This window comes from Alexandromys fortis, unplaced genomic scaffold (assembly GCF_014885135.2).
Source record: "Alexandromys fortis isolate MF-2015 unplaced genomic scaffold, M_Fortis_MF-2015_v1.1 scaffold_186, whole genome shotgun sequence".
NCBI classification, from domain to species: domain Eukaryota; kingdom Metazoa; phylum Chordata; class Mammalia; order Rodentia; family Cricetidae; genus Alexandromys; species Alexandromys fortis.
In genome coordinates this window covers 2,400,307-2,421,934 of record NW_026068067.1, presented here as the reverse complement: position 1 = coordinate 2,421,934, position 21,628 = coordinate 2,400,307, and the positions used below count along the sequence as shown (strand labels likewise).

Here is a 21,628-nt window from a genome sequence, read left to right as displayed (position 1 = left end):
CCCCCCTCCCTCCCCCCCCCCCCCCCCTGTTTTTTTGAGACAGGGTTTCTCTGTGTAGCCCTGGTTGTCCCAGAACTCACTTTGTAGATCAGGCTGGCTTCGAACTCACTGAGATGCACCTGCCTCTGCCTCCCACCCAGCTTAAACCTGTCATTCAACCACCATGTACTATATATCCTGGGAACTCAGGTGGCCCATGGTCCACACTCAAAGAAGTGCCTGTCCTTAGGAGCTGAGTCCCCTGGGGCAATCCCTCCAGCACCTTAGACTGTTCCAGCCTCTTTGTCCATGGGTGGTCCTGAGCTCCATAAACTGGTGTCTAGTCAGGGCTAGGAACTGTGAGTAGAAACAAGTCTGAGAGTGCCCAGCTTTGGCTCTGGGCAGGTACCCTAGGGACTACCCCACCCTTTCTCCTCACTGCCCTGTCTGGCCCTCACAGGCCTTCCCTCTAATGACGTTGCATTTGAACCTGACCATGTCTCTGCAGAGGCTTATCAATGATTTACTGCCAAGGTTCTGTTTCCATCAGGCAATCACAAAAGAGGGCTAGAATGGCACCCTGACCTCCTTGGCCCCTTTCCCTCCTCCAGCCTTCTGCCTGCCACTTGTCAACAGTCCCTCCCCTACGTTTCTCACTCTCCTTCAGTGTGCCAGAAGCAGGTTATTCCTGCGAAATGTCCCAGTCAGTGCTGCTCCAGAGTGGGTCCTGGGTCCAGTGGGTGGCCTGGGGCTGAAGGAAACTAGCCAGCTAAGGGCCCAACAGGCAGCTACCAGCAGGTGCCTGGAGCCTGTATGGCCGAACCGGGACTCGTGAGTATAGGGATTCAGAGGGAGACAGTTGTTAGCCTGAGCTGACAGGGTCCTTATTCTGCCTGTACATATATATAGGTTGCACATCCCTATGGGAAATGTGGCATGTCCCTTCCAGATTATCTTGAATGCTAGGGATTATGGGGAGCAAATGGGGTAGCTCATCTGGGTAGTGGTGGTGCACGCCTTTAATCCCAACACTCAGGGAGGCAGAAGCAGGCAGCAGGCGGATCTCTGTGAGTTCAAGGCCAGCCTGGTCTACAGAGCAAGTTCCAGGACAGTCTCCAAAGCAACAGAAACCTTGTCTCGAAAAACCAGTGTGTGTGGGGGGGGCGCTAAGGAGTTAAAATCTAATGATCAAGTTAACTGGGAAAGAATATTCCAGAATCCTCAGAGGCACTGGGAGAATAGCCAGGTGGTGCCCATTGGTGAGGAAGGCCATGGCAGCAGCCCAAGCATGGCAGTATGTGGTGGCAGGGTTGGAGGGAGGATGTTCTTGGTGCAGGGAGGGGCAGTTGGAAATGGGTCGGCCATTATAAGCCCCTCAAACCCAGTGAATGGCTGACTCCGGAGCACTCCGGCCATTCCCTTCTTCCTCCTCCCAACAGACCGGCTACGGGGACCTGGGTCCAAAATGCCTGCAGGATGCAAGATGCCACAGACACAGTACGTGGCCTCGTGGTGGAGCTCTCCAGTCTCAAGTAAGGGCAGCTCAAGTCACCAGAGAGGATAGGGAACAAAGCAGAAACTGAGGCAGTATGACCGGGGAGGGGGGATGGATATCTGGTAGTCCTGCCACATTCCACCACATCTGTGTGGTAGAATTCCTGCTGTCACCTCTGACCTGCAGGGCTCAGGCTTTTACCTTCAAAGGGCAGGATGTGCCTGCACCTGTGAGGAGCCACCTGGCAGGTGTGGTCGGGTCGGCCCTGTGCAGCGGGAGCCCCAGCTGGTACTCCTAATTTCCCTTTCTTCTGCAGCCGGCTGATTATGAGTACCCACCGGGAACTGGAGGCCTTCAAGCGCAGGAAAGCCAAGCCTCTGCCTTACCTGACAAAGGGGAGCCTTGCTAGAGGGGATCAGAGCTGGAGGGACCTGTAGGCTGTTCCAGCCTGGACCCCCCAAGCTCTCTAGGCCTTTGGGGGGGTCAGTCTACCTAAGCTCCGTATGCAAGAGGCTGAGACTACTTGAGCTTCAGGACGTCCTCTGACAGCAGGCCCCACCACAGGTGCTCATCCAGCTTCCAGAGCCTCCTGAGCTGAGATGCGGTTGCTTTTCCGTTTGTCTCGGGACGCGAGAGGTGCTCTGTTCTTTTCCCCGTTTGTCTGGGGACGCGAGAGGCGCTCTGTTCTTTTCCCCGTTTGTCTCGGGACGCGAGAGGTGCTCTGTTCTTTTCCCCGTTTGTCTCGGGACGCGAGAGGTGCTCTGTTCTTTTCCCTGTTTTGTCCATGTTACTTTTGGGAAAGTGGTGAATAAACGGTGCAGTCATAGCCCGTGAGTCCCAGCTGTGTGGTGGAGACGTTCCCAGCTCGTATGTTCTGCCCATGGACCACTCTACTGTCTCCTCCACCTGCAGAAGGCTAGGTGTAGGGCTAGCCAGAACACAGGTCAGGGGCTCCCCACAGCTCAGTGTCCCAGGTTTCCAGGAGAATGGCTGTGTACACACTGGTCACATCCAGACACAGGTGGAGGGCACAAAGACAAGGTCCCAGGCAGGGTGAGACCCCAGCCTACTGCTTAGGAACGAGCTCTGATCATCTCCCTTCCCTCACCCTGCCTCTGCACATGACAGTGTCTGGCTGCGTTGGGGGCAGTCATCCTCTTTGCTGAAGTATATGCCTAGGAGGCTCAGGCTCCCCACTGAGCCTCTTCCTAGGGAACCCTATGAAACAGGCAGGGTATGACCCCACATAGTCCCTCCCGGCTCTGGGCTCAGACTCTGGATGCTGAGTTATGCAAGGAGCTGCTGCTGTCCCAATGCCATTCACAGACCTGAGGCTACTAAGAAGCCCTTCTCCGGTCACCTTCCTCTTCCCTGGCTCCCAGCCCACCCCAGACCAGGAACAAGGAGGGTCCCAGGAAATCTAATTCCTGTTCTGACCTCAGCCCCAGAAGAACAGGGACCGAGAGTGAAGCCTCAGGCCAGTTAGATGAATGCAGGCAGAGCATCTCGCAGTCAAGCCCATCCCTGCACTTGTACCAGCCTGTTTCCCTGGAGCCCTGTGTGCCTTCAGTGCAAGAGGCCCCTATTTTGCATATCAGTATGCAGTGGGTACCTGGGAGTTTACACACCTCACAGCTGCCCTAATGGTGTCGCTCCTGATTCAGCTCCCCAAGGTGACCCCAAGATTTAAGGAGCAGTTTGTTAGGTGATAGGGAGTGAGGATGTGGTCCGTAGACTGGGGTCCCTGCCAACCATTCACACCAACTTGTCCCCAGACCGGCTCCACTCTTCACCATTTATTGGGTGCTGTTGCAACAGCGCAAGCAGAACTGGGGGGCGGGGGGGAGGCTGGCGATCTCCAACAAGACTAGCCAGCCTCAGTGCCTTTAAGCAAGGTCCAGTCTCCAGCACGCCTTGGCAAGAGTACCCCATCGCCCTCCCCACTCCAAGCTCCTAGGCCGTAGTGGAGGGACTTCAGGCCGAGGGTGAAGGTCCAGAGGGCTTCCTGCCACTTTTGGAACCTGGAGGTTGAAAGCAGAGGAGAGAAATGTGAAATGAGTGGCTCAGATGGGTGGGCAGGGCACTCATGGAGGCACTTAGGGCTGCCCGGGCTGCTGCGCCACCTGGTGGCCACACCTGGGATTGTCATCCTGGGACCCAGAGCAAAGCACAGAAATGCCACTCAAGGGACAGTGATATCTCAGCCAGGCTGCATGGAACCTTGCATTTCTTACACTCTGAATGCAATTCTCAGCTTGCTGTGGCAGCATGCTAGTGAGGGCACCCTCCAGTACCAGGAAGGTATTCCTGTCCCTTCAGAATTCTGAAACCATCATCTCCATATAACTCCTCATCGTGAGCTTCTCAGGGCTGAGTCCCTTCAAGATCCCACTGGGAGGGATAGGGCTGTGGAGCCACATGCAGAAGGCCCCGGGTTCCATCTCCACATCAGACCAGTAACATAAAACTCTTAACAGGCAGGCATGGGTTCATGTCTATTCCAGCATAGGGAGGCTGAGGCATATTCAAGTCCATCCTGGGCTACAGAGAGAGACTGTCTCAACAACAACAACAAAAACTTCACAGAATGGGATTCTCACCTGCAGATAACCTGCCTCTAACCAGAGTTCCACTGCAAGGTTAAGGGAGACACCCCAGTCCACTGCCACCCTCCCGGAGCTCCCAGACTACCCAGGGAGACAAACACACAGCCAACAACCAAACCATGGTGAAGCAGCCAGCAGAATACCTGAGTGTCCCACCCACAAACTTTCGGTTTCCCTCTTGAGGCCTCAGAGGAAATGAGGCCGGCAGAGCCATTAGACTTGCAAGCACCTGCTATCCCAACACACCACAGGACAGCCTGAGCTACAAAGTGAAGTGCTGTCTCAGAAAGAAAGAGCTAGCTTACCAAAACCCAGCACCTTTGCAGAGGCCCCCATCTGGTTCCCAGCACCCATGTGGTCAGTCACCACCAGCTGCCACTCAGGTTCCAGGGCTTCACATACCTCTTCAGGACTGCTCACAGGTGGTACACAAACATACATGCAGGCAAGACATCCATACTCACGAAATAAAATTATCTGCATCTCAGCTGGGTGGTAGTGGCGCACGCCTTTAATCCCAGCACTCAGAGGCAGAGACAAGCAGATCTCTGTGAGTTGGAGACCACCTGGTCTACAGAGTGTACAGAGTGAGTTCCAAGACAGCCAGGGCTACATAGAGAAATCCTGTCTTGAAAAAAGAAAGGAAAGAAGAGAGGGAGAGAAGAAAAAGTAAGGAGAGAAAAGAAAAACGCCAGGACATCATGCACGGGGTGCCACACTATATATAGCTAGACCCTTGCCTCTGAAATCCTGGCCCTAGGGTCCATTAGCATGCAAACCATTAAAACTAAACAGGGCCATGGAGAGCTAGTTTTGTAGTTAAGAGTGTTGGCTGCTCTTCCAGAGGACTGGGATTAAATTCCTAGAACCCACATGGTGGCTTCTAACCATCTATAACCAGTTCCAGGGGATCCCACACCCTCTTCCGAAGTGCACGGGCAGGCAAACCACGCACACACCTCAATCTTTCAAAACCTTTTAGTTTCAGGTGCTAAGGTCTGGCCTTGGAGGATGCTGTTCTGCATTTGTTGGGGAGGCCCCACACTGTAACAGCACAGATCCACCAAGCAAGTTCCTGAGGGGTCCAACTGCAGCCTCTCCATCCTGTCCCCCCATTCCCACCCTGCTGGCTTGGAGCAGAGTCTTCAGGTCCATGACAACCATGGGGCTCTGGACCCCTTCTGAGAAGCCTCCTTGCTGTGTTTGTGGTGTGGAGGTCAGAGGACACTTGAAGGAAATCAGTGTTCTCCTATCACATGGATCCCAGACATCAAACTTGGGGCTTCAGCATTACAGGCAATCTTTACCCAGGAGTCTTCGTGCTGGCCTGGCACCCCAACCTTTTTATGTTTCTGAGTGCGGAGCAAACTCGGGGTCTCTTAAACACTACGCATGAGCCCTAACTCCCTTAAGTGACACCCCAAAGATCCAACTATTTCTAGCTACCCCACAGCACACACACTCAGTCACACGGACTTTGTGATAATAGTTTCCAAGAAGCCCGGGCTACACTTCCCACCTCCCACACCAGAAATGAAGGAATTAAGACTCCTACAAGTCACCTTCTCCAGGAAGTCCTTCTGAGTGGGACCCCTTCTTCTGCTCCCCGTTCAGCACTGCCTTAAATGCCACTCTCCTGTCTACCTCGTTCACTACTAACCCAGCACCCAGGGCAGAACAGGCATGAAAGTGTTATTTGGCAAATGAACAAATGATTTCTGGGTTCAGGAAGGGTTTAGCAGCTTCCCCCAATCTTCACAACTCCTGATCCCCAAGTAGAAATCAGAGCTCACCACCACACCCTAGAACATCTGCCTCAGTTGTTCAGAGGGAGAATGACTTCTGTTTTCTTTTTCCAGACAGGGTTTCTCTGCATAGCTTTGCTCTGTAGACCAGGCTGGCCTCGAACTCACAGGGACCCACCTGCTTCTGCCACCCCAGTGCTGGGATTAAAGATGTGCGCTACCACCACCACCTAGCAGGGGAGTGACTCGTGAAAGGCCACACAGCAACATGCACCCCACGCTCCTGAGCCATGCTCCACCACACAGCAACATGCACCCCACGCTCCTGAGCCATGCTCCACCACACAGCAACATGCACCCCACGCTCCTGAGCAATGCTCTATGCCACACTTGCAGAATGCTTTCAGTTCTACACAACTGGCTGCTTAGCTTCCAAGATACTGGCACCACACATACTTAAACACCCCAAAGAGCTGAGAGCCTAGAATGGGTCCCTTCTCCACCCAGTCCCTACACCACCTGCATAGACACCTGCTGCTGTTTCTCCTCCAGGGCGGTGGCCAGCATCCTGTGACTTTGCCTTGTCAGGCCGGGTCAGCTTTTTGCCTGCAGAATTCCGGGTGGTGTAGCAGTAGACAGAAGTGTAGCCCTGGCCGGTGAGTGGGCAGAAGCGTCGAGTGTGGGCATGCTCCTGAGTGGCCCCACACTGGGGACACACATAATCCCTCAAAATGGGACACAGCACCCGGCCGGCCTCATCCTTCAGGACGTGGGATTGGTAGATGGCACGGGACTCGCCATTGTGCTTGCAGAAGGAGCACAGGCGTTCAGGAGCTGCTGAGGATCCCTTGCTGGCCTTCTGGCTTTCTGGGCTTGGCTTGGGCTCTGGCTTGGGCTCCAGCCTGACATCAGGCTCTTCTTCCTCATGCAGAGCCCCAACCAGGCTTGCTAGGCCCAGGTAATCTGTCCACAGATTGAAAGTCCCCATGGCTGGGCAGAGGAGCAGATTGAGGGAAATGCTGCCTGGCTCCCGCTTCTTCAGTCCCTGAAGCTCAGGCCTCTCTGGCTGCTTTTCTACCTTGAGGGGATGTGAGTGGGTGGAGCGGGCAGGCTCTGGGGGGGGTCCCCCATTGTCACTGGGGGCTTCTTACATACCTGCCCAGGGGGTATATGGTGTTTATGTGGGCTGGAGGTAAACCAGAAGCCACTGAACCCCCAAGGCTTCCCCTCTCTGTGGGAGGTGGCCATCTAGGTGAAGAGCTAGGGGCTGGCTAAGAACTCTGCCCCAGGGCGAAACACACTGACCGTGGTTTACTAATTTTTTTTCTCTTCCTTCCCCAGGGGTGAAGGGACCAGGTGGCCTTGGAGTTAGCAATCCTAGAATTTAGGAAGAGGTCTGTGCATGGAGGCGGTGGGGTAAGTTCCAGGGCTCTGGCTTCCCTAAGAAACTTTTATGCCCACTTCAGTGGCTGGGAACTTAAGTCATGAAGTGTGAATGACAAAAAGAAACAGAAGGAGGACATGACTGCCCCTGCGAGGTGGAGAAGATTGACTGTAGATAAAAGGGACAAAACAGGCAAAGGCAGAGACATCTGGAGAGTCCAGAGTGGACATGACCAGCAGATTGAGCCAGGTCATGTGAGGAGAGGGGGAGGGGAACCTGGAATAGTGGCGGGGGGGGGGGGCATGTAACCAAAATGGCTGGGTTATGTAGGAACCAGAAAAGCTGGGGGAAGGGTGGCCCAGCAGAGTCCCTTAACTAGAGAAGTTCAGGGTAGGTGACAGGGTATGCCAGCCAGAAGGACCTGTAACAGGCAGGGACTACAGACGGACACTGGGAAAACCTGGCAGCCGGCCTCAGCTCTGATATGTTAACAAGCACCTCAGCTGTCTGTCCTGTTACAAAGTGGAGACTTCCTCCTTCAGTTAGCTCAAGGTTGCGGTCTGGGAGCAACAAGAAAAGGAAAGAGCCCTCAAGTACAGGAGGGAAGGCCTACCCCAGCCCTCTGACTCCCAACGCTGCTTGCAATGAGGAGGCCTAGCCTGAGCCCCGAAAAGTGAAATGTGTTTGATCCACCCGCCTACCCATCTATCACATGCCCCTCTACCAATCCACTATTATTCTTTTAAAAGCGGGTGGGGTGTGTAGACGAACACAGGATAGACGAGACACGCGCAAAAGGAGGAGACAAGACACGCGGCTCCCACGTGGGTGCACTTTAATGGGGGGAGGGGGACACGATAAGGGATGGGTGTGCAAGATACACAAGGGTAGAGGGGCAAGAGAGCGAGACCTCGTGGAAGCTCGCTTTTTAACGGGGAGCGCAAGGTTATCTGGGAGAAATGACCTGCACCTGTGCACGCCCGTGTGCGCAGGTATCCGTAATCCAGGAGGAGTCTGGGAGCTGTAGTATCCAAAAGGAACAACATCTACCCATTCCAGAAGTCTCACTGAGCAAACATCCACCCTTCCAAGAATGGTTTCTGCCCAGAGTCCCCACTTTATTTCCAAATTTCAATGTGTCCATCAAGATCCCAGATACCAGCCCATCTCCTCAAGGGGAGCAAGTGACAGGCTAAAAAATTTGGGGATACCTAAAGGGGTCCTGTCCTCCTCCTCATCCCTGGGACTGTTGTATGGCCCAGCCACAGTGACATTCATCCCCCGGTGGGTCTGGCCTCCTCCTCACAACCCACCGACAACAATGAATGTTGATTGTGACCTTTACTGTGGCCTGAGAGGGGATGCCAGGCTGCCTGGGGCATCTCCCAGATCTAGAAGGGTCAGGATGGTGATGGGGTAGACGGCAGTTCCAGGCCTCGGGGTCCACTCAACGGTCGATGGTTTGTCTGAGCTGCCCAAACTCACCGACAGGTTGAATGTTCCCCCAAACCCTTGGCAAGTTTCTTGGAGAAGTGGAGTGGGCAGTGGCCCAGAGAGGTGATGGAGAAGCCAGCGTCCCCTGGACTCTCATGGAACCAGCCCTCAGTTATTCAGCATCCACTGTCTTTTTGGAGACTCAGGAGAAGCAGCACAAATATAAATCATAACGTTAAAAACGTGGTCCCTGCAACAGAGGCGACAATGTGCCAGTCTCAGTTCATGGACTTTATTCAAGGGATGCACCCAAAGTAGTGGCCCTGACATCTCAACACTGAGGCTTAGAACTGCTGCAGCTCCCGGCCAGCCCCGGCTAAAGAGTGAGATAAAAAGAAAGCCTTCCAAAGCGGTCCTGAGGTGCAGAGTCCCCCTCTAATTCGTAAGGGGCGGGGAGGGGGCCAAAAGAGCACTGAGGGAGATTCCTAGCCACCCTGGAAGTCTGCCGGCCACCAGTTCTGGTTTGAGAAGCGACTGAGCCGTAAACAAGTTCCTTTGAAACAATGTAACTGCTCCTCCTCGGGCAAGCTTGATTGTGAGATAAATAAAGCAGCAATACAATGTAGACCTTTCTACTTTCCCATGGTCCCTAAACTTGTTTCCTCCTGAGCCCACCTCCCGCCCTTGGCAGCCCCAGCAGTGGGCTCAGAAAGGAAGGCAGCACTGCCCTCTACCCCCCCCCCACCTCCTCCCCACGCCCCCACATACACTCTGGGTCTGAAGGCTTCTAAATGGTCTGAGGACAGGACAAGATTCCTTAGGCCTCTGGCTGGGGGGGTGAAGCATCTGCCCACGTGGGCAAAGGCCCTGGGCCGCATCCCTGGCACTGCTAACCTGAGGTCCTGACACTTGAATGAGGGGTGTGGTTACCCTCGGGGATCTCCTGCGGTCACACAAGACAGAGCCTGAGCACCAAGTGTAACCAAGCTTGTGTGGACTGGGGAGGAGGGCACCAGTTTATGGAGCCCCAGACCACAACCAGACTTGCCCTCAATTCAGGCCTCTGCCAGCGTCCCTAGGACCCTCCTGCAAGCCGGTCCTTTGAGATCTGCCTCCAAACTCAACCACCTGAGGGGTTAGGGCCCACTGTCTATCACCTTAGTGCGCTTCCAGAGCACCCCCAGAAATCCTTTAGAAGCTCAGTTCTTTCTAAGGTCCACCCCAACCCGCAGACCCAAACCAGACCTCCGAAACCAGCGAGGCTCAGGAAGCACTCCCACCTGGTAGTGCCCTGACGCTACTTCCTCAGCCCAGTTCCCAGGAGTGGTCACATTCCCACTCCGGAGGCCCGTGTACCCGGCCAGCAGCCCCCCTTTGAGGCCAGGAGCTAGGGGCAAGCCCTGCATGGGAAAGACGGATCTCCTGCCTTGGATGCTCTCCGCTCTGAGGAGGTACGAGCCTAGATCCATCAGAGGAAGGTGAGCCGCAATCAGTGACTTTGTACCGGTCGCTACTATACCCCTGGGGAAGGGAACGCCGCGAGTTCAGAACAGTTTTTAGGGGGCTTCAGAAAGCTAAAATGGATGTGCAGGCGGCACACAAGACACTGAACAATTCAGGTCATCTCGCAGATACCCCTCTTTTATTTCTGAAGGTGCATTCTGCTTACTTGCCCTTCGGAACTCTTGATTTTATCCTTACACAACGGGAGGTGTTTGCTGTGGGAATTCCCAGCAGGACAGCATGCCTGTGGGAGTCTGGCCTGGGGGACGGGGCGGAGTCGCCAGGCCCCGCCCCCTCCTGTCTCTTTGTCTGCAGGCGTGGTGCAGGCTTCCCGCCCTGTGTCTGTCTGCGCTTGCTCGCCCTTTGTCAGCGGGGGTCGCCTGTCTGGGTCTGACTGTTCCCTTCCTGCGACAGTGTGTCGATCCCTTCTCTTCCCGGTGCGGTCCGTGAGGTTGTTGGCAGCCATGCCCCCTGGTGTGTGGGGCTCACAGCCCTGCCCTGAGTTCCTGGGCTGGGGGCTGATCGCACACTTCCGGCCACGTGTCTGCGGGCCTAGGGTGCTTGGGCGGGAGGTTTGACTTTGAAGTCCCTTAGGGTGGGGGTGGGAAACTGTCTCCTCCCATTCTCAACCCCAGGTCCTGGTGCCCTGGGCACCGCAGCGAGAGGGTCTGTCTGGGAGTAACCTGGGTGGGCCCCTGGGTGGGTGGGCCCTGCCCCTGCCCCTGCCCCTGCCCCTGCATCACTCTGAGCAGCTAGAACGCTGGGCAGCTGGCTCATGTCCTAGAGGTCAGGTTGAGGTGAAATGCCAGTGCCAGCCAGATGGGGCTAGCTCTACCATCAAGGGGCAGGATTAGTGAAGGGTCAGCTGTCTGCTGTATAGTGAGTGCTCTTGGGGTCTGCAGTGTTCAGTGTGCAATGCCGGTGTGTAAGTCATGGGGCAAAAGGGAAGAGCAGGTAGGACCTGGAAAACAGAGGGCTCATTATTGGGGTATAGTGACAAGACACATGGGGATCTCTATGGGGTCACCTGGCCCAGGCTGGCTACAACCTCTAAATGGCTTCTCAGGTACCCACCCTTCCCACCCAAGCTTCTCCAGGGTCTTTTGAATGGAGGCACTCAGACAGGAGCTCCTGTGTCTTACCCAGCTTATGGACAGTGGATTTGCCAAAAGCCCAAAATTCCAGACTGGCTGGATGGGAAGCTAGGGCTGTGGGTGAGAGGGGCCTGGCTTCTCCTGGGTTGGGAGCTATGATAAGGGCTCACTGGAGCTCCAGACACTTGTGATGTTCAAGGTGCAGGGTGGGCTCAGGCCTGCAGCAAGGTGGCTGTCCTTACAAACTCACACCTGTTTTTTTTTTTGTTGTTGTTTGTTTGTTTGTTTTTTTGGTTTTTTTTTATTTTTTTGAAACAGGGTTTCTCTGTGGCTTTGGAGCCTGTCCTGGCACTAGCTCTGTAGACCAGGCTGGTCTCGAACTCACAGAGATCCGCCTGCCTCTGCCTCCCGAGTGCTGGGATTAAAGGCATGTGCCACCATTGCCCGGCACAAACTCACACCTGTTAATGGGTTCCTGGGGAGTTTTCTGCTCTAAGCTTCTCTGGGCTAATGGAGCTCAGTGGGGGGTGGGGTGAGTCTGTATGCGCCATAGTGAGTGTGTGGGTGTCAATGTATGTACATCCCTCCTGTGGGTTTGTTTGTGTGTAGATGCCAGCATTATTGTAGGTGGGTGTGTCAAGCTCCAGTTTGATTGCCGGTCGCTGTGTGAGCAGGTGTATGTGGGCGGCTGGGCTTTGCTAGAGTAACTGGGTGACTCTAGTCTGTCAGCGATGGCATCCCTCAGGCCCAGCCCCACTAAAGGCAAGGAATTCACTGAGTCATAGGTGTGTCCCCAGAGTCGGTTGCTGCCTGGCACACAGTAGCTAGCTGCTCATTAAGTGGTATGGACCTGTCTATCACCTCTGTGCTTATAGATAAAAGCCTGAGATCATCTAGTGAGAAACCAGCAAAAAAGAGAAAGGGCTGGGTGTGGTGCTGAACACCTGTATCCCGGCACTGGGGGGGGGGAGGGGTAGAGGTGGCAGATCTCTGCGAGTTTTGTGATGGAGCCAGCCTGCCTCCGTCTCCCGAGTGCTGGGATTAAAACTGCTCCATCACAACTGGCCTCCACTTTTTTACTTTTTTTTTTTTTTAAGACAGCCTCTAAATTGCCCAGGTTGGCCTCAGATTCACTGTGTAACCCAAGCAGGCCTTGAGCTACCCCTCAGCCCCCACCCACATCCCAAGGGCTAGGAGGAAAGGCCTGTGCCACCATGTCCAGCTCCATAAGGAGTCGTGGCTCTATGGGTCACTTTGTGGGTGTCTGTGTCAACTTGCACACCTGTGTTCTGGTGACTCTGTCAGGACTGCTGGGACCTGCTTTGGCCTCATATGAGGGGTGTCCTTATTTGGAAGTGGGTTTGCAAATCAAGTTACTAAGGGGACCATCCTGCACCTGGGGTTATTAGTTCTTCTGGGTATGTGAGTGACCAGGTGAGGATGGGTACCACTAGTGTGTCTCTACGTTGTGCCACTATCCACTGGTGACTGTCCCTTTGCAGGGGTATTTTCCCAGCCTTTGTGCAGTGTGTGCTCGGGTGTCAGTGTGCGGTTGACTATGTGCTTAGGATTTAAGATTATTAATGGGATAGTGTGTGTCTGTGTCACACTGTGTGGCTTTTAGGACTTTGTCTGATGACTTGAGACTAATTTTGGTTTGGCAAGTGCGTCTGTGAGCAGTGGGGGATGGGTGGAAAGAAGATGGGGAACCCAAGTGTGATGGGGGTACTTTCACAGCCCCCAGTTAGCCGAAGAGGTGGCTTCTGCAGCCCCCAGCCCCAGCATGCATGCCCTCCGGGGCGAGGTCCCTGGAAAAGGCGCCCGGCCGCTTTAAAGCTAGGGCTCCTCAGCAGAGTGATCGGGGCCATCTTTCCTTTCTACGGCCACTTTTGGAGGGCGGGTTCCAGTCGGCAAACCTTGTCCCCCGCAATCACCGTGCAGATGCGGTCCGTGCCCGCGGCCGGAGGCGGCCTCCCGCCCCGCGCCCCGAGAACAAAGCGCCCCGGCCCCGCGCCCCGGTCGGCCCGGCCCAGGCGCTCGCAGCCGTGTCCCAGTGCAGGCGGCGTCCCGGGCCGCACGACCGGGAACAATGGAGGCCTCGGCCGTGGCCGTGACCGGCAGGTGCGCCCCCCGCCCCGGTCCGCGCTCACCTCGTCTCCGCCGCCGCAGCGCCCTCCGCTCCGCCAGGGCCCGGGAGCCCGCCTGGCCGCCCGCGCGGGAAGGCACCGAGCGGTTCGAACCCGCGGCCACGCGCCCGCGCCCCCGAGGCCCCCGCGCGGCGCCGGCCGGTGGGTCCAGCTGCGGCCGTGCGCGCCCCGGGCCGCCTGCAAGCCCCCGCGCTGCAGGCTGTGGCTCGCGGGGGACTCGGGGCGCGGGCAGGGACCCGGGCTGCACGCAGCCCTCCAGGCGCGGCGGGAGCACGCGCGCACAAAGGCACGCGGGCCACAGACAGGGAAGGTGCGCGGGGGCCTTGGGGCGTACGCCTGCCGGACGAAGGGGGTGGCGGCCACACACGTAGGGATACCTGGGAGCGGCAGACGCCACTCTGAGGGACAGCACGGAATGTTCTGAGAACTGAATATGCCCAGCCAGAGCCCAGTTTCACAGCTCACACCCCACCATGTACACATAATTGGGTGCACAGCCCAGAAAAAAAACCCTGAAGCCTAAGTCACAAAATCAGAACACAGCTGGTGAGCTAGTCCACACCTCTAAACCCCGGAACTCAGGAAACTGAGGCAGGAGTATCGCAGTTTCAAGCCAGCCTGGATTAGACTGAGTTTCAAACGAACCTGAGCTATAATGTTGCAAAACAAACAAAAACCAAATAAACCAAAGAGCATGTCCACCGAGACCAGCAGACAATCTGCGGGCACACACAGTTATTGAGAACACAAAATACCCATACAGCTTTCGTGATTACAGAACAGGGGCAGGCCCACCGGGTTCTTGGTAGGAACTAACACTTGTTTCTGGGACCATGGGACAAAAAGCGCATGCAGTCTGGCTGTGCAAGCTCCTTTTGGGATGAGACACATACTGGGTCGGGGAGGGCTCTGGGTCTGCCAGAGCCCCTAAAAGTGGCGGCTACCCCTAGCAGCGCACCTGCAGGAAGCACTGGCAGAGCCCCTCCAGAATCACACACCCACACATAGTTTTGCCACAGCCTCAGCTGCTTGGGGAAGGTCAGATCAGCCTGGGGTTGAGCCAACAGATGACACTCGTGTGTGTGTGTGTGTGTGTGTGTGTGCCCCACCCGAGCCCCAGGGCTCAGGATTTTGAGACCCCTCAAACTCAAGCCTTCACCTTTGTAGGGCTTCAGCCCTGGTGGTCTTCCTGGCCATTGCCTACCTTCCTTTAACTCCTTACTGCAATCCTGCCTCAGTTTCTCTTTGATAGGCTTCCCCTCCAGACGTCCTCCTTTTAGAAAGACAGGTCTTTAGAAAGACAAGTCTCAGCTGGCCCAGGAAAATCGTCTGTGGGTGGGAAGCGAGGAATGTACGAGGACCTAAATGGGCGTTTAGAGTGAGTTAGTCGAGTGTTTACCCAGCGTCCAGAAAGCCCTGGGCTCTATCCTAGCACAGCGGGAACCAAGCTCGGTGGGACACAGGATCAGAAGCTCAAGGGCATCCTTAGCTACATAGAATTTGAGGCCAGCCTGAGCTACAAGTTCTCAAAGAACAAATAAAAAACCCAAACACCTAATAGTGTTTGGGCCTCCGTGCGTGAGGTCAGCTTTATGGACACCTCTGTGTGCCCCACCCCGCAAGAAATTAAGACTGTCCTTGAACTTCTGATTCTCGGCCTCCACTCTCAAACGCTGGCGTCACAGGCATTGCTATCACGCCTTTGGTGGCTTTGGAATACACGCCCATTCCCTCGCTAATCCCACTCACTCAGTTTTGGGAGACAGCATTGGGGCGGTTTGTATTTTCCCTCAGAGCTTCGAAGGCTGCGATCTCAGAGCCAAACCAGCAAAATCAGTGAAGGGGATATTATCCTCTTCGCAGAGAAGACCACTTGGACACAGAGAGGCTAGCCTCTTGCCCTAGGCGGCACATTCACAGTGGGAGTCTTGTTTTTTTTTTTTTTTTTTTCTTTTACCGGTTGGGCTCGCCGGCTTGTTTAGTGTCCTGTAGGGGGCAGCAGACTCCAGCGCGCCTCAGTTTTTGGGTCAGGCTGCTCTTCAGTGAGCTTTTCCTCCTACAGCAAACGAGGACTCTACCTCGACCTCCCGCCCCAATCTGGAAAACAACCCACTCCGCTTCCCCCACCCCCACAGCTAAAACGCTGAAAGAGCTCTTCTGAAATAATCCCACCCCTAGAAGTGACGTCTGCACCAGACTCATTCTGAGGCGTCTCTCGGAACGTCTGGCTTCCCTTCCTGTGGTTTATTTACTGGGCCTGGGCAGACGCCTTTGCATTCCGGAACCGGTTACTGTCCTGGGAGAGGATTTCTCATTGCTAGCTAAGCGACCAGTCTAAGCTCCGGTTGTCAGACCCCAACCCCCCATCCCACCCCCAAGAGCCCATGACAGAATGAGAACCACAGGCAAGCCCGTGCTCGGGCTGCTGTTCGCAGGGGGAGAACTCCCGGTTCTTCCCGTTTGAGCTCTGCGAGGTTCCCCGCCTCCTTTGGGTCTCCTTGGGGACCCAGATGTGGCCGCCCTGGACTTCAGCATCTCCGTCGGCAGCTCTGGGCGTAGCCCACGGGCGTTCAAAAGCGTGAGGCTCGCACACTTAGAAGTCATTCGGGAAGGAAGGAGCTGCCTTCTTTGTACGCCCTCCCCATGGGGTCCAGGCGGCACACGAAGGAGGCTGGCCGTGAAGTCTCAAGCCGGCTTCTGCCACTTGCGCTGCCTGCAGAGACGACAGCACCATCCTCTCAGCTGCAGAGGCCAAACATTTAATAACGTGCAGCGAGCGAATTCTCAAGTTCGGTTTCCGGTTTCCTGTGTATGCATCTAGAATCCTGCTTCCCTGAGCCCCGGCCGGGTCCCCCATAGCTTTTCTCTTGGACAAGTCCATTTGCTACCTGCCTGGTCTTCTCCCACTCTCCGGCTGTTCCTTTGTGTTCACCAGGGGGCGCTTGAACCACCCAAAGCTGCTCAGAATTTTGCACTGTCCACCGGGCCCCTGCCAGCCTTCACTTCCTCCATTGCCCACCTCTCCCTCCGTCCTCCTGCCAGGCCTTTAGGTGAGCAGTCTTGACACGAGCTGTTCCTTCCACCAGGGTCTGTATACCTCTGGTGCTCGGACCCAAGATCTGCACCACCACTTACTTGCTCTGAGCACAGTGAAACCTGGTGCTCCCCTTCACTGGTGCTCCCCTTCACTGGTGCTCCCCTTCACTGGTGCTCCCCTTGGGCCTGACTAGCTTTCCAGTGAGCCCCAGAGGTCCTTTTGTCTCCACTTCCCCAACACAGAGATTGCACACTTGTGCCCATGCCCCAGCTGTTAATTTTTTTTTCTGCATGCCAGCGCTCTGGAGACAGATGTAGGTGAACCTCTGTGGAGTTGACACCTGCCTGGTCATATAGTGAGTTACTTGTGTATGTGTGTGTATAGGCATGCTTGTATGTGTGTGTCTTCAGCGGACAACTTGCGCGCGCGCGTGGGGGGTGGGGGTGGGGGAGGGGTGCTTCTCTTCTTCCTCTATGAGTCCTGGGATGAGACTCAGGACGGCCTGGTGGCAACTGCTTCCGCCTGCTGAGTTCTCACCAACCCACTGCCCTTTTGTATGGTGCTTCTGTGAACACTTTGAGTGGGCTATCTCCACTCTCTTTTCTCCTTCCCTACCTTCCTTTCTTTTTCTTCCTTTTTGTCTTCATCTTCGTCCGCTTTCCTCCCAAGCGTCTGTGTAGCCCAGGCTGCCCTTCCTTCTCTTCTGTATGTCCTCTGTACCCATACATCGCCTCCTCCAAGTCAAGGATTTTGGTTTGGTTTGGTCTTTTCAGGACTTGGTTCAGGGACTGAACCTAGGTCTCATGCATGCTAGACGAGCCCCACCACTGAGCTGGAGCCCCAGCCCTTCAGTCTTCACCTCTCGTGTGTAACCAAGAACATCTGTTGAGCTCATAATCCATAATTACCAGCGGACAGAACAAATGTGGAACCTGCCTGCATCCCCGGGAGAGGGGCAGGCAAGTCGCGGGCTTGTGAGACTTGCTCCTCTGAGAACTCTGGAGGCACAGGAAGTGTGGGAAAGGCTCAAGATCATGTCTGGAGGACTGAACAACCAAGGAGGGACGGAGAGGCCGTGGCTGAGGGGGCAGGGCTGCGGAGAGAAAGCGTGGGGCTCTGGAGGTCACAGGACAACTTTTCTGAGTCCCCTTCCATCGCGAAGGTCCTGGGAACCAAACATGCCATCAGGCAGATGATCTTACCCTCTGAGCGTCGGCCAGCTTTTATTTTTCAGACAGATGTATTGAGATTATTTAATATACACTAAAATTTACACTTTCTACAATACTAAAGTTTCACTTTTTAATTTTCATTTTTATTACTATTTTGGTGTGTGTTCTTGAGAAAGTGTTTGACTGTTAAAGTGTTAGGCTTACCTCTAACTCCTGATCCTCCTGCCTCAGCCTCCCAAGTGTCCAGCTGTGTAGCGGAATTTCAAGCACCCGGTGGCCACATGGGTAGTGCAACAGAGCTAGCAAGGCTTGGGGCCCCATCTGTCCTCATGTGGCTCCTTGGTGCGGCATCACATCCTGCCCTCGCTGCAAACTTCAGTATTGGCTTCCTTGGGGATTTCTCTCCCTCCCTTCCTTCCGTGGGGGTGGGAATGGAATCCAAGGGCTTATTGTAGCTACGCCCTTTCATGTTATTGCCTATTTCGTAAGTACTGCTCCATCCCACCTTCCACAGAAAGACTTACACTCCCTGCGAGACAAGTTAGGGCCTGCCCAGAATGTCAGCTGCTAGGGAGGCTGAGGCAGGAGGATTCAAAGTTCAGGCCAGTTTGGATTAAAAAGTGAGTTTCAGGCCAGCCTGGGAAACTTGGTTAGATAGATCCTGTCTGGAAATTATCTTTCTTTCTTTCTCTTTCTTTCTTTCTTTCATTTTTTTTTTTTGTTGTTGTTGTTTTTTCGAGACAGGGTTTCTCTGTGGTTTTGGAGCCTGTCCTGGCACTAACTCTTGTAGACCAGGCTGGTCTCGAACTCACAGAGATCCTCCTGCCTCTGCCTCCGGAGTGCTGGGATTAAAGGCATGCGCCACCAACGCCCGGCTCGATTGGTTTTTTTGTTTTGGTTTGGTTTTGTTTTTTTGTTTGTTTTAGACAGTTTCTCTGTTGTAGCCCCGGGCTGTTCTCGAACTCACTCTACGGACCAAGCTGGCCTTGAATTTACACACTTCTGCCTGCCTGTGCCTCCCAGAGTGCTGGGATTAAAGGTGTGTGCCACCACACTAGGTCAAAAATATCAAGTTTAAAAATCAGATGGGGTTGGGTGACTGGGACCTGGCTCAGAGGTGACTGTTTAGTGTGTGAGCCCGAATCCAGTCCCCCAGTCCATCATCACCATCCCAGAGTGCGCTCTGTTTAGTGTGTGAGCCCGGATCCAGTTCCCCAGTGCATCACCACCATCCCGGAGTGGGCTCTCCACAGGTCAGTATTGCACAACAACCGGGGAAATGTTCTGGTCCATGCTACAGTTGCATGTGAACCTACAAGGTGAGGAAGCCCCATCCTTGAGACCCCTTTATACACAGACACTGAGAGCCCAGGGATGCAGGACCTATCTAGAGAGAAATCAGAAGTGACCACTAATGAACTCAGGGTTTCTTTGAGGGTGGTAAAAAGCCCTAAAATGGATTGTGGGCCAGGGTGTGACACCCAAGCCTGGTCCTAGCTATTTGAAAGGCTGAGGCAGGAGGCTCCCATGATATTTAGTCCTCAATGGTGGTATGGGCAACACAGCCAGACTCAAAAAAAAAAAAAAAAAAAAATCATAGGTGTTAAGTTGGGAGCTTAGGCCCCAGCCCATAGCATCTATCCTAGCCCCCTGACCCTGAGAGTTAGCACTCTGGACTCCAAATCCCAGCAGGCCAGGTTCTGACCCCTCCCTGGAGGGGGGGCTTAAGACCACTCCCACAGACTATTTAAGTGAACTCCCAAAAGAGGAACACGTGGTCTCTTTTTCTTCCTCCTGTTGGTTGTGTGTGTGTTTGCGGGGCCCCTGGGGCCACCCCAGAGTGTAGAACTCCCATTAAACCTGGATATTTCTCTCTTAGTTTGGCTTGTTTTGATCTGGCTTGATTGGGATTTTGTGTTGGTGGAGAGCTCACATTAGGAAAATATTTCTAACAATAGGGCTGGCATCTTGGCTCAGTGGTTAAAAGCAATGGCTGCTATTTCAGAGATCCCAAGTTCAATTCCCTTTACCCACTTGGTGGCTCACAGTTCTGAGATCTGATGCCCTCTGCTGGACTCCAAGAGTACTGCACACACATGGTGCACAGACATACACTCAGGTAAAACACACAAACACATAAAAATAACATTTAAAAGTGCCAAATCAGCCAGGTAGTGGTAGTACACACTTTTAATCCCAGCACTCAGGAGGCAGAGGCAGGCAGATCTCTGTGAATTCGAAGCCAGCCTGGTCTACAAGAGCTAGTTCCAGGACAGTCAGGACTATAACAATACAGAAAAACTGCTTAAAAAAAAAAAAGTCAAGTCCTATAAAATAATGCAGTAATAATGAGCTACAGGCCTGCATCTTAGTGCTCTGCCAAGTGAGACTTTGTTTCAGAACAAACAAGAAAACCCACAAAAACATTCTTTTGTTATTTAAAATTTGTTTTTGCTTTTTCAAGATAGGGTTTTTCTATGTAGCCCTGGCTGTCCTGGAACTAGATTTGTAGATCAGATTGGTCTCAAACTCAGAGTTCTGCCTGCCTCTGCCCAAGTGCTGGCACTAAAGGTGTGTGCTACCTCACTCCACAGACATTCTTTTAATTATCTGTACCTGAGTACAGCACCCGCAGGGACCCCTGGAGCTGGAGCTACAGGCTCTTGTGAGCTGAAGGTCTCACTAGTCACCGATAAAACTAATAACGAAAAGAATACAAAGTGTGCTGATGGTTTGCCCACGTCTGTGTATTTATGTTAATACATTTGAACATATTAGCAACCTAGTGGTGTGTGAATTTTGTTTTCTAAATATTTATTTATCAAGGGTACATACAGCATGTCAACATATACAAGTGGAGGTCGGGGGCAATTTTTGGAAGACAGTTCTCTTTTTTCACAGCATGTTATTGGGAATCAAGTGGTGGCAATCGACCGTTTTTGTTTTTTAAGATTTATAAAAAAATTTTTTTTTGTATACAGTGTTCTGCCTGCCTGCCTTTATGCCAGTCACCAATGTGGTTGCTGGGACTTGAACTCAGGACCTCTGGAAGTGTAGTTAGTGCTCCTAACCCCAGCCCTTTTTGCTGTTGTTTTGAGAGTTCTCACTGTGTAGCCCTGACTGGCCTAGAACTCGCTCTGTAGACTAGGCTGGCTTCAAAGTTACAGAGATCTGCCTGCCTCTGCCTCCCAAATGCTGGATTAAAGGCGTGGAGCATCATGAATTCTACTTCCATATAGATTTTTTTTTTTTTTTTTGGTTTATTGTCACAAAACTTCATTTAAAAACATCTTGGGCCGGGTGGTGGTGGTGCACACCTTTAATCCCAGCACTTGGGAGGCAGAGGCAGGCAGATCTCTGTGAGTTCGAGACCAGCCTGGTCTACAAGAGCTAATTCCAGGACAGGCTCCAAAACCACAGAGAAACCCTGTCTCGAAAAACAAAACAAAACAAAACAAAAAAAATCTTGGTTGGGACTGCAGAGGTGACTCAGCAGTTAGGAGTAGTAGATGCTTCCAGAGGCCCTGAGTTCAGTTCATTCACACACACACACACACACAACTTTTGTGGTCCTGATGTTCTTGGAATTCAGTGGACCAGACTGGCCTAGGACTCAGAGATCTGCCTGCCTCTGCCTCTGGAGAGTGCTGGGATTAAAGATGTGCGCTACCATGCCTGGCAATAAATTTAAAAAATAAAAACATCCATGAACAACTATTTTTTTGATACTTTATTAAATTTCTCTTTGAAAACGTGTTTTGCTTGCACACATGTCTAGGAGAGAGCGTCTCCATTCTCTGGCAATGGAATTTCTGACCATTGTGAGCAGTCCTGGAGCTGGGAATTGAGCCCAGGTCTGACTGCTCAGCCACCTCTCCAGCACTCCCCACCCTTTGAGCCAGCCGGGGTCCCATTCTGTATCTTGGCTGGCTTGGAACTGCTGTGTAGACAGACCAGTCTGGCTTCAGACATGCAGAGAGCCACCCCCTGAGTGTTGGGACTAACGGTAATACACCCCACAACTGGTTGATT

General features: G+C 53.7%; 2 protein-coding genes across 7 annotated transcripts in view; one reads left to right on the top strand and one right to left on the bottom strand.

Annotated features, from left to right (window-relative positions):
* Positions 1-9,251, top strand: part of Brme1 (break repair meiotic recombinase recruitment factor 1) — a 29,390-nt gene extending 20,139 nt beyond the window's left edge. Inside the window, exons 8-11 of one of the 6 annotated variants that reach the window (XR_007588500.1) lie at positions 1,419-1,511; positions 6,378-6,481; positions 7,167-7,241; positions 8,701-9,251. Coding sequence is in view for 3 of the 6 variants with exons in the window: in XM_050120821.1 (XP_049976778.1) it covers positions 1,419-1,511; positions 1,791-1,911 (214 nt within the window). In the remaining 3 variants the exon portion in view is untranslated. Of the gene's footprint in view, positions 1-1,418; positions 1,512-1,790; positions 3,230-6,377; positions 6,486-7,166; positions 7,426-8,700 lie in introns of those variants that run through there. The other 5 variants (XR_007588499.1, XR_007588498.1, XM_050120822.1 and 2 more) reach the window with 5 other exon arrangements.
* Positions 3,256-7,150, bottom strand: Nanos3 (nanos C2HC-type zinc finger 3). The gene is given in 2 exon segments (XM_050120825.1): positions 3,256-3,495; positions 6,345-7,150. Coding segments are annotated over 2 exon segments (537 nt in total). The 5' UTR covers positions 6,814-7,150; the 3' UTR covers positions 3,256-3,427.
* Positions 9,252-21,628: the final 12,377 nt, after the last annotated feature.